This window comes from Trichinella spiralis (assembly GCF_000181795.1).
Source record: "Trichinella spiralis strain ISS 195 chromosome Unknown Scfld1, whole genome shotgun sequence".
NCBI lineage: Eukaryota > Metazoa > Nematoda > Enoplea > Trichinellida > Trichinellidae > Trichinella > Trichinella spiralis.
This window is the reverse complement of record NW_003526940.1, coordinates 2867011-2879426: the sequence shown is the minus strand read 5'-3', so window position 1 is coordinate 2879426 and position 12416 is coordinate 2867011. Positions and strand designations below refer to the sequence as shown.

At 30.8% G+C, this 12416-nt stretch overlaps 5 protein-coding genes across 5 annotated transcripts; 2 read left to right on the top strand and 3 right to left on the bottom strand.

The window, feature by feature from the left end:
- Positions 1–142: 142 nt before the first annotated feature.
- Positions 143–602, top strand: Tsp_09034 (hypothetical protein). Its single transcript, XM_003382139.1, has 3 exons — positions 143–192; positions 296–362; positions 387–602. Exons 1-3 carry the CDS (start codon positions 143–145, stop codon positions 600–602), a joined length of 333 nt encoding a protein of 110 aa, XP_003382187.1.
- A 654-nt stretch (positions 603–1256) lies between these two features.
- On the bottom strand, positions 1257–3538 carry Tsp_09033 (N-acetyltransferase ESCO1). The gene is made up of 5 exons (XM_003382138.1): positions 3536–3538; positions 2792–3353; positions 2554–2730; positions 1631–1742; positions 1257–1344 (listed from the first exon to the last, which is right to left on the bottom strand). The coding sequence occupies exons 1-5, from the start codon at positions 3536–3538 to the stop codon at positions 1257–1259; spliced, it is 942 nt and encodes a 313-aa protein (XP_003382186.1).
- A 1147-nt stretch (positions 3539–4685) lies between these two features.
- On the bottom strand, positions 4686–6581 carry Tsp_09032 (hypothetical protein). The gene is made up of 8 exons (XM_003382137.1): positions 6222–6581; positions 6052–6161; positions 5822–5930; positions 5589–5772; positions 5409–5528; positions 5099–5242; positions 4880–5046; positions 4686–4826 (listed from the first exon to the last, which is right to left on the bottom strand). Exons 1-8 carry the CDS (start codon positions 6579–6581, stop codon positions 4686–4688), a joined length of 1335 nt encoding a protein of 444 aa, XP_003382185.1.
- Positions 6582–8275: 1694 nt separating this feature from the next.
- Tsp_09031 (hypothetical protein) lies at positions 8276–8748 on the bottom strand. Its single transcript, XM_003382136.1, has 2 exons — positions 8446–8748; positions 8276–8350 (listed from the first exon to the last, which is right to left on the bottom strand). Exons 1-2 carry the CDS (start codon positions 8746–8748, stop codon positions 8276–8278), a joined length of 378 nt encoding a protein of 125 aa, XP_003382184.1.
- Positions 8749–9294: 546 nt separating this feature from the next.
- Positions 9295–11141, top strand: Tsp_09030 (hypothetical protein). The gene is made up of 4 exons (XM_003382135.1): positions 9295–9323; positions 10064–10217; positions 10395–10502; positions 11076–11141. The coding sequence occupies exons 1-4, from the start codon at positions 9295–9297 to the stop codon at positions 11139–11141; spliced, it is 357 nt and encodes a 118-aa protein (XP_003382183.1).
- Positions 11142–12416: the final 1275 nt, after the last annotated feature.

Genomic DNA, 12416 nt, shown 5'->3' with positions numbered 1-12416 from the left:
GGGTGGATGTGGGTGTAATGGAATTAAAAAATTAGCTTCACCAGTAATAGTTGATAGAAATTGGTAAGCAAGAGAAGATTTGACTCGCTTCAGTCGACTTGTAAATTGCTTTTGCTGAAAAATACTTTTCGTCAACGTAAAAATGGAAAACGCGCAGAAGCAGAACAAAACCAATAAAACATTGAAGAAGACGTTGTTGTTGTCGATGAAAAGTGCCAATTTTAAACAAATATCAAAATAGTGATAAGCAAGTAGAGATTGAGCAAGTTTGTATAATATATATAACATTGGTTAGAAATAACAAATGCACGCGGACCAATGATGCAGCCTGTCCAATGCTAAATGCGATGCAGTGGGATACTGTTTGAAATGTAACAAAAATTAAGCATGGAGAAAAAGCGGCGACTACGACACACACAAACTTTTTAGCTAACAACAACACGCCATACGTTATGCTTGGTCGTCGTCGTTTGGTTTCATCAAACAGACGACAGCACAATGATGTTATTTATTTAAAACTTGATGACTTTAACGGAACGTTTAACGTTTTAGTTCTGATCGACAATTGCCATAATAAAGCATCACAACAACAACAACAATAATTATAATTATACTAATAATCGAGCAGAAGAAAAAATTCAAACTTATGCAACTGAAAAACAATGCAAACACACACAACTAGCACACACACATAGCAGAAAAAATTGAAATAGAAAAATATAAAATTAGCTGTCAAAATGTTAACGTTTGTTCTTTCTGCTATTTTCACCATTTTCATTCTTCATTCATCTCTATTCATTCTTTTCTTTTCTTCTCTTTCTTTCTTCAACCTTAAATAATTAATTTATTTTCATTTTTTCTCTCTTTATGATCTCTTAGAAATTTCTTCTTTTACACTTTTAGTTTTTTCTTTTCAATTTCATAAATTAAAAAAAAACAATATATATACATACATATATATTTATTTACATATACATGTATATTTTTTTTAAATCACGCACAATTGTGGTCAATTTGAATTGAAAAATTTATTCGCACAATTAAGCTAATCGAACAAGCGGAACGAACAACGTTCGTTGTTGTTAAGGGGTTGAATTTTAAAATTTCTACTTACAAAATTATCTGTATGTCGTCATTTTGCTGTTCAATGAAAAGTAATAGCTGAAATGAACAATGGAAAAATTATTATTATTATTATTGTTATTTAAAAAATTGAAATCGTTCCAAATGGCGAAACACAAATTCACTGTTGTAAATTATGAACGTCGACTGCATTCGTGCTGCTGATTCACACATCCGTGAACAAGAGAAGAAATATTGGCTATAACAAACATTAAAATCGAACTGAAATTATTGAAAATTATAAAAATAGAAAAATACTAATACTAATACTAATAACAAAGAATAAGATTAGCATATGAAAAAAAAAGACGAAGAAAATTGATCACCATTTCATCCAAATCAATCAAACGCGCAAAATAAACGCGTCAACGTAGAGAATTTTGTTATTTCTATTTTTTCTTCTTCTACTTTTGTTTTTTTTATTTCAATTTTTCTCTCTTTTCCGCTTACGCTTTTTGACAAATGACACACACACACACACAGAGCGAGCATGCAGAAGTCGGCTTACTAGCAACAAAGATAACATAATAAAAATGCAAAAGTCGATAATTGAATGAGAATGAGAAAAATGAAAACTTCTCTTTTCCAATCTATTCCAACGAATAACCAATCCTGGTCACCTGCACCGCACAATTCAAACGGATCAACTTGGTCAAATTAAAATTTAAAAATGCTTTTTTTTTTCATCACAATTTTTAATTCTATTCATCAGTCGTTGCATTTGAAAAAAAATTCATTTCAAATACTTATTTGCTTTTTTTGAGAATTTTATTTTCTCATGTAAATGGTAATTTCTTTTTCAAATATGTTTGTTCAATCAGAAATTAATTTTCCCACTGAAATGAGAAGAAAATTTTTTTTTTCATTTCAACATACAAATTTAATACGCCCCATTTGTTCATTGGCTTCATTAACTTCAAAATTGCCCTTTTAAAAATGATTCGTGAACAATTCACTTTACCAATCAATCACTGCACTGTGTCAAATTATTAACAACTAAATAAACAAATTTACCAATTTTTTCCACACCGACAATTTCGCGGCAATTGAAACTTTCAAATTCGAACTTGATTATCACTATTCCAATTACAAATTTCTTTTTCTTTAATACAACACGCACATGAATGAAAACTTCACAAAACAATAATAACTTTTGAACTGTTATATTTATGTAAAGAAAACAAATCAAAATTATGCCTTTTAAAAATTATAAAGTTTTAAAAATTAATTGCAAAGCATTTCTAAAAATACCGTTAAAACTGTAAAACAGCACTTCATATGAAATGCAAAATAAAATATAAAAATAAAAAAAATTGACCAGTCATACTCTGTGATACAATAATATATTTGAATGGCAATAGTTTTCAGCGAATTTTAAACCAGCAGGAGTGAGGTCGGTAAAAGCGATTTGACTTGTTTGAATATTCGTACCGAGAAGAAAGTTATTTCGAGCAAAATCCAACAAACGCGTTGCAATTTTTTTCCGTCTGCACGACGGTGCGATCCAAATCATAACAACACCCATTAAAACTCTGCAACGTTCTCTTTCCTCGATCATGAACTGTACGCGTGGAAATGCCGTATGTTGATGTTCAACCAGCAGCAAGCCTGAAATAATAGAATACGATGAAACTGAGTTGGATTGGAAATTTCAATTCATTATACGTACCAGCAATTTCCAATCTTCTTCCTTCATTCACGAAAATGTAAAGTTGATACTTATACTCTTTGGAAAACAGTTCATCAAAAGAAGATCCAATTTCATTACAAGCAAATTGTACAATTCTAGCAATCCAAGATTTGACTGCCGATTCACCTTTACAAAGATTAACCTTTCCAATGAAACTATCCGGAAATTGTACTATTTTTGCAACCATTCTTTCTTGAGACTTATTCATGATAAAAGTGGGCTTCACAATCTGACGATGATATTTTTCGTGAGAAAGAAAATCGTTTCCATTATCCGGGTTATAATGCATACCACAAACTGTGCAATACTTATTTCCAAATTCCTTTTGCCCAGCGTCGAGTATCATTTGATCTTCATCACAATTCAAAGATCCTACAGTTCTTGATCTGGGTTTTGAATGCTGCTGACTGTCGACTAAAAAAGATGACGATTCGGATTTGACGAATTTTAAAGATTCCTTTGCATTTCCTGTTTCATTTGAAACAAAATACAACATAGAAGTCTGACGCATCTTCGGTTGGAAAACAAAAAATATCAGGAACTAAAATTTCAAATAAAATACAGTAAACCTTTTCAAAAAAAATTATTGTCAAGACAATGACGTTCATTAAAATAATCTTTCCATAAAATTATCAAATGAAAAAATGTTTAATCAAATATCAAAGTAAAAACTTTAATTTTCTACTTTTTTTAAATTATAAATTAAATAGGTTCATTTCTTACCATATCAATTACGACGCATTTTTGGACAGTAAATCACACAAATAAATCATTATCCTACAAAGTACTTAAATAATAGTACTTTTAATTTTCATCTAAATATTAGATAAAAAATATATGTGAAATAAAGAATAATAAATTTTACTTTGCATTTAGGCAAAATTGTACAACTTTAATTTTTAATTACAATGTTAAAACCTACAATGAATTTGAACAAAAATTAATATGAGTAATACTTTTTATTGGAATTCATTTTCCTGGCAATTTTATACTGCAATAATTTTCATTGCTAAAGTAATAACTCTTGCGAATCATGTTCCTGTACGGTTTTTGTAATGCATTAAAACGTAATGAACGTGATATGACTTGGTTTTATTTTATTCATTGACGATTATGTTTACACTTGAAAGGTTTGTAACATTTCTATTTACACTTTGTGATGGATTCTTGATTGAGCTGTGATGAAAAACGACAACTGAAAATAAACTTAAACATTATAAGTTTAACGTGATATATTGCTGATAAGATCTGATGAATTTTATTTTTACTCTTAAATTTATTTCCAAAATTGTATAAAATTCTATATACATATTTTATCTTATTTGTAGATCAAAGTTCGTGGCACTTCCCTAGACAACCATGCATTCGGTGGTTTCACAGTGGATCTCGCTAGTAATCAACGCGATTCAACTTTCGCAACTGAAAAGCGTTCAAAAACAAACGTTATAAAATTCGTCCCCCCCCCCTCTATAAAGTCTATTCATTTTATTGGACTCGAGTTTCCAAGAACTACGTACATCATGTTCGTTGCAAGCTCACTATCCATTTGTTCTTGATAAGTTGTCAATCACTGTTAATATTTAAAAATTTGTGTTGCAAATTGAATTGCATAGAATTGAAAAATTACAGTAAAATCGAACTGATTCTTCCACTGCTTTTAAATAAAATCACAAATAATGTTTTTTTATGAATGAAAATAAGATTGAGAAACAGCCAAGTCAAAATCATCACCATTCAAAAATGTGTTGCTATACTTTGTCGTTATATTTACTTCATACAGAAAATACAATAATAATAAAAAATCTGCTAATCTTCAAAGTATTTTACCATAACTTGAATAATAATTTATAATGAATTTCTGAAATAACTAATGTCAGTCGTCATCACTCAGTAATGGTTTCGAGTCAAACGTTTCACTGAAAGATCGATCATTCAACATTTTTCTAATTAACTGCTTTTTGATTTCACGACGCAAATCTTCTTCCAATTCAAGCTCCAAATCAACATCATATATCTGAAAACAAAATACTTCAATAAAAAAAATTTCATCTCATAATTTGTACGCACTTGAATAAGCGAGCCATGGGTCAGTCTTATTCGACGCATTTGTTTAATTTTTTTTCCGTTTACAATTACATAATCATTTACATAACTGCGAAGATATACGTTCGTGAAAGTGTCAATGCGCAGCGTTGCACAAAGAGCTTTAATCAACCCTGTCGGACGATGGCCCACTACAAATGAATATTTTATCAAAATGCAAACAAAAAACAAATTTCATTTTACGTTGCAATGTCAAATCGACGTCCATTTTTTGGTTTTCGTCACTGAAGCCAATAGTAATCTTCGGACTTCGGATCATAAACGAAAACCGCTTTCCAACCAAACTGCCCACCGGTCTTAAACCTCCGTCAATCATGTCCAATGTGGCTGACAAAAAATCAAACATCAAATTTCACATAATACACACAATGTAAACCTAATATAAATAATACAGTAAATATTCGAGCCACTAATTAAAAAAAAACAACAAATAATGTAAACCAACCATCTTTTCCCCGAAGGATTTTATGCAATGCTGCTATTTTCCCCTCACATTTTAGCATTTTCGCATACAGCACATCCATTTTCAAGTCAATCATTTCGCTTAGTACAGAATAATCTTCCTCAGTTGGATTGGGATACGCAAACAAATTACATTCATTATTCGATAAACCTAACAATAAACATTATAGGCAAAGTTTCAAAGCAAAATTCTTTATGAAGTACAACATACTGTCTTCACTGTACAAAACAGATTCGCCTTCGGAACAGGACTTTTCCGGCTGACCAAGCAAAAGTTTCAAAGCATACAACTCCAACCACATACCTCGCAACTCTTGGGCAGTTCTAGTTTTGTAAAAAACATCCGTATTCTCATTTATTAAATTTTCAAAAACTTCAACACTCGGTAGCGAATACTAAAATTTATCAAATTTAATAAACATTTCTGTCTAAAAATTTACTTACATAAGCAACAGAATAAAGTAAACGCATCTCGTAGTTATTCAGTGGCATCTTTTGCTGCATTTCTCGAATCGGCATATACGTTAAAGTCGTCAGTTTTTCAGTGAGATTCCTTTAAAAATAAAAACAAAAATAGCATACAGAAATCTGTACTGCAAATTACAAGACCAAAACACTTTTATAAACGGCAACAAAAACGCAAAAAATTACATAATAATTTTGAATATACATACTCAGAAACAGATTTGTTGAACAGGATTGATTCCCATCGCCAGAGCAGCTCTTTTTCAGATACATTTCGATTAAACTGAACTCCCAAAGCCACATTTCTAACGTTCATTAGCTAAAATACAAAATATAAGCGAATTCAGATAAACAGCACTGGAAACACCAAAGTACGCACGTGTATCATGGAATTAATAAGCGTAAAATCATCAAAAACACTCCAGTCAGCAATATCAAATGCATATTCAGGAGCACATTTTTTCAGTTTTGCCTTAGTGACAAACTCGGAAGATGGACTTTTAAGAAGTTTACGTGACTTCCTTCGACCATGCAAGAAAGCTTTTCTTCGTCGTGGCCGACGGAAAGTTGGGTCATTGGTTGTCTCTTGCCAGGTTTGCTCCGAGCGTAAATTTGCTGCTTCTTTTTCTTCAAATTCTGAATCAGTTGCTAATTCTTTCTTCACTTTAACTGGCGTAGGAAATATTACTGCATTTTCATCTAACGTGGAGACTGATGATAAATCTTCCGACGATGACATACCTTTGTAAAATATTAAACAGTATGAATTAACGAAATATACGTTAATTTAATAAAACAAAACATAAATTCTTGATGAAATTTTAAAAAATACACAGCTACAATCGATGGGACAATTAGGACAACAAAAATGAAAACCATTACGCACAAATACAGTATGAATTCTACTTGCATTTTTTAAATAGTAAAACTTAAAAAACTTAAAAGTAACTTTTAATAAATTACTCTTGCTCTTGATTTTAATGTTTAATTTTTTGCAATCACAAACGTTTAAATTATAATTATGATAAATACAATTAATATTCGTCATTGCTCTATCGGTGTTGTAGAATTCCGAGTACTATGATTGCATTACTGTAAAGATGGCAATTTGACTACCGGCTGAATTGCCGTACAACAACAACAACTGTACAAAACTTCCTTTACTATATATAATACGATGAACGCTAAAACAATTTGTACGGTCCACTCAGAAACTTCATCACACAACAACGTAATTTTTTAATGTGTTTCTTAAATTTTGTATTTCTTAATTTGTTTCTAGATCATAGCTCTTCGTTTCACACGTTGTGATAAAGAAAATCAGTATGCATCATGTAATGAGGATGGTTCAATATCTGTGCATTATACTCATTATGATCAGTTATAAATTCATTATACCATTCATATTAAATGTATAATATTGAGGTGAAGATGTTTGTTTGCATGATAAATAAAAGAGATCGGAAACAAATATTTATGTATAAGTAAAGAGTTGGAGAAAATTGTTATCAGGGTTTTAATGTGAAATGAGCGGACAGTTTTGAAATATTTTGTTATTCTTGATGCTTAATAATGTTTAAGAGCACTATAATTTTTCCGTCCAGTACTACCGCTATTAGTCCAATACTAGCCACCATGAATATGAGTAGTATTTCAAGGATCATCGTTGTCACTGCGTGGGAGCAGCAGCAAAGTAACTAAATTGTTGAAATAAATTTGTGACGCCTACGTGCTTGTTCATACATAAATAAATGAGGAAAATCAGTGAAATAAATGAGGAAAAATAGTACAGTCGAAAACACCAATTCATATAATAAAATCTGTATATTAGAAAATGAAAATTAGTTGCCATTAGCTGAAAAGAATTTTAGCCAGTGGCGTATGAAATTTATGAAACTAATCATAAAGAAAAGAATATTAGCGTTAGACGCATTTGAAAAAAGGATTTAAGTGGTAGACTTACAGAAGAACCTAGTGATGTGAATCACAGTGAATATTAGATAGATAATTTTAATACAGAATTGGCATAATTTTTATGAGAAATTCTATATTACTGACAAACATGAAACCGATGAATAGTAATATTTTCATTACATGAAAAACTAGGTGGGGGTAGAACCGATTTCCCCAACGACTCCGCCTACTTTTTCGCAGTAAAATTTCATTGGTTGCTGCTTTAACGCGCGCCTCTAATTTTCATTTGTTGTCACTCCTCTGCATTTTATTTGTCAAATATTATTTCATTCTATTTGTCAAATTTTATTTCATTCTATTTGTCAATTTCTAACAATTTTGTCAATTTTATTTCTAACCTTTTGACTGTTTTATAATAATTCTGTTGTTCTCAGATTGAGGAAAGTAAGATAATGAAATTTCAATGAAAAAATAAAAAAAGTATGCAATACAATACAGACTGGAGCAAAATGGCGTTTTTTATATTGTGTCAATGTAAATATCACCTATGGAAGAATTTGGCGGTATTTTTGTTTCCATATTCATTGCAATGTTCTGAATTTTACATATAGTTAAATGCGTAGGTCATGGTTTTATTTATTTGAGAAGACATTAATCAGACTATTTTTACATAGCGCTTTCCTATGTACCGCCTGGCAGAAGTGGAAGCAGCAGCCCTGTACCCGCTTATTAGGGAAGTAGCCCTTAATCGCGGGCATCAGGGCTGTTTCAAAATCACAAATTATTGTTTGTGGATTGAGATTGACCCTGAGGACTGCCGCTTTGTTTATTAAAGCTTGGAAAATAAACCCGTATGTTCCAATATCTTTACCCGTACATAAACAGTAGACTGCTGGCAGCAGCTTACCCGCCACAAAGGCATGGATGGTAAACAGTTGTTGATACCATTGTGGTACAACCTTGAAAGTACCATCCATGCCCCAGGTTCGCATGGCTGCCAGCAGTCTAATGTTGGAACCCGTCGCAATTACCAGTATATATTTCGATTCACTTCAAACAAATTTTTAATGGCAAGGAGCACATTCAGTATGTTCAGCACATACTTTTGAACACCCCCAACATTTCCTCCGTTTGCCGGTATATTTTAATTTGTACACCCTGCCTTCATACACAAGGGACATACTTACATACTTTTAAATATAATTAACTTCATTTTTTTAATAGAATCAGAAACAGCAATTTGTATAATAAAATGTGTATAGTAGAAAATGAAAATTAGTTGTCATTAAATGAAAAGAATTTTAAACAGTGGCGTATTAAATTTATGAAAATAATCATAAAGAGAAGGAATATTGGCGTTAGGCGCATTTGACAAAAGTATTTAGCTGGCAGACCAGCAGAAGAATCTAGTGATGTAAATCACAGTGAATATTACAAAGATAATTTAAATACTGAATTGGTATAATTTTTATGAGAAATTCTATATTACTGACAAACATGAAAAGAATGAATAGTAATATCAAATACATGAAAAGCCAATGCCAGGACTGAAAGGTTACTTTGAGATGTATATTTGAGATGAGATGTGATTTGTTATTCCTGCACGAAGGTTGCATCCGTCAAGCATTTGATTTATTACATTTATACTACTGCGTCGGCAAATTTCTAAGAAGCGTGTCGAAGCTGATGACATGCACGGTAATAAAGATCAAAGTGAATGTTTAGAATTTGAAGTTATGATAATTGAAATAATTTTCGTTGCTGTTCTGCTTTATGCAGCTGCCAGTGTTGTAACATTTAAGCATTTGATTTATAACTTTGACAATCAATTATAATGCTATGATCATACAAATGAGAATTAAATGGAAATAATAATTTAACAATTTTATTCTGAAAGTGCAATTTGATATTTCAACTGTCACTTTTCAAAATTTACCTTAAGCTGGGTTAAAGATTTTTTTGCAGCCATTTTATAAATAACATGTTCAATTCATATTTTGTCAGAAATTAGTGCAAAACAGCGATTATTGAAATTAATTATTTAATAAAATAACAGCAGTATCATTTTCACATTCAAATAACAGTTTCAGATTTTATACATTATATTGAGTTGAGAGTAATCAAAAATTTTTTAAGATAATTTAGTATGAAACATAAGAATATAATAAAAATAATAATAAATAAGCGGATGAATAGTAGAAAAGAGTGATGATGATGGTTATTCTGCAGTCATTTCTACAGCAGTAGTACAGCCAGATATAAATTCACTGTAGCGGGATTGGAAAAACTTTTCATACAATGTTGCAGCTCCAAGGCAGCTAGGAGTGAAAAGCCAAACAAAGAAAATGCATTTCAACGGCCAATAGATTGGTATAACAAAGGATATGCATTCAGCAAAATAATCAACAAGTCGAGAGAAGCCAAAAATCACCCAATAAGTCATCCACTGCTTACAGTTGACGTTTTCACTTGATTGCATCTCAATTAATGTCTTCATTGCTGGATAACCAATGCATATGAAATTGCACAACAATCCTGCACCAGGGCTAACAATCAAAAGCACACAAATTACAATAGCTAACATTACCGCAGCTTGGTAACGACTTTTGCCAGTTTTTTGTTCAAATTTAGCAAACAGTTTTCCAACCAATCTGCTTTCATCATCGATGACGTTCCAAATATCATTGCGAATATTTTGAAAAATTTGGGCCATTTTTCAAGCAATCAACAACCAACAAGCAGTCAGGTTGAAGCAAGCAAAGCAAACTAATTAGTGTTTCATATAGTTATCCGTATTGTTTCAAACTTTAAAATAAGCTAATTTCAGTTTTAAATTTAAAATTTTTTCCGATCTTTAAAAGTTTTTGTTTAAAGATATTAAACATCTACATTATTTACTTAAATAACATATAAATGTATTTATAAAAGTGATAAAATTGTAATTATGAAAATTAATAATTACTCATTTATCCATTTGAATCAGTTTTTTTTATTCGAAAAGTTCAATAACGCATGATAATTATGTATTAATCCAAATTGTTTGATTTTGATTATGAAAAGTTCATGTCAATGATTTGGCACACGCTAATTGTACTTTTTCGAAAAGACGAAGAACAATAATGGTATATTTCAGTGAATGCGTCGTTGTACGATGAGAATTTATAATTAATTTCTGAACATCTGTGTATTTGTCATGGTATTTAATTTTGCCATATGAAAATTTCAAAATAACATTCATGTAATTGGTGTTTTCAAATATTTTTTCAATTTGTATGTTTTCACATAAATTCGTCTTATAAATAAATGCTTCTTTTATTAGAATAGGTGTTTTCAATGTGAATGGAGTATTAAGCTGAAAAGATCTTGTAGTAGACTTGCAGGGTAATCGTACTACAGTTTATTACAGACAATTAGGTTCTACAACTAACTGTCTTCTTTCGCGGTTAAATCTGAATTTCACAATATCTCGCTTTTCGTATATGATAATCTTAAGTATATTTTATTGAACATACAATCAAACAGGCAACATACGAGCGAAAAAATGATCACAGCAACTATTCTCTACCACGAATTGAAACGCGACTAACTGACTGTTGTTCTCTGGTTCAATAACAACAACGGTTGTTTCTTTTGCCAGTAAACAACGGCAACAGTTCCAATAAATCAATCACAAACGTTGAAAGAATGACAGCTTAATAATGTATGCTATTGGAGTTGGAATTTAGGTCATGTCAGATCAAATATCTAAAAATATCACTGTATTTAAATCTTTCTTGTTTGCAATCCAAGAATTTTACTTTAATATTCACAAAATTTCTTTCATTACGAAACATCCATATATGTATTTTAATAAATGTCGATTAGTTTTTCTGTTTCTATGAAAAATCCTGTTAGACGTTCATACATTTCATATAAAATACAGTCGAACTTGGTTAAGTGCATAAGATTTTGGCCGAAAAAAACTTCCTGTAGTTAATTAAACGATAAAATAATGGATAAGTGCATGAAAATTCTTGCCGAATTCCATGGTCACTTACAACCAAGTTCAAATGTAATTTGAAATGCAACATCAAACAGATCAGCTACATCATAGGCGCAGCTTTTGATGCGGAATGTTTAAAGATTTCGTTATCTTTCTAATATACATTGAAAGATTGAAAATGGAAATGAAAATATATAGCAATTTAAGTGTTCACCAACGCACTACTCGGTTTGTTCAGATGTTGAAATAGAAAGTTTACAATTTACACGAAATATATAAATAAATTTGTTCTTTGACTTGTAAGTAATATTGCAGATTTTTAATTTTCTATTTAAATAAAATATACGACTTTAAACAATAACACTGATGAAAAAAGTCAAAACTTTCCGAAGTTGAAAATAAAATTCTTTGATTGCTAACAAGAAAGATTTTCATGGAACAGTTAGCATGAAATTCGAAAAGTATTTAAATGCTAATAGTTAGCAGTTGCCATACCTAGTTTTAGCTGACAACTGCAGCTGTGAACAATTCATCACCTGTTGATTTTACCATTGTATTACAATCGCCTTTAGCTAATCATCAGAATATTTTCTGACAAACGGAAAAGCATTCAATGCATAAATTTCATTTAATTGCTAGCTGAAACATAATTTATCTGATGAACTCAGATAAAACAGT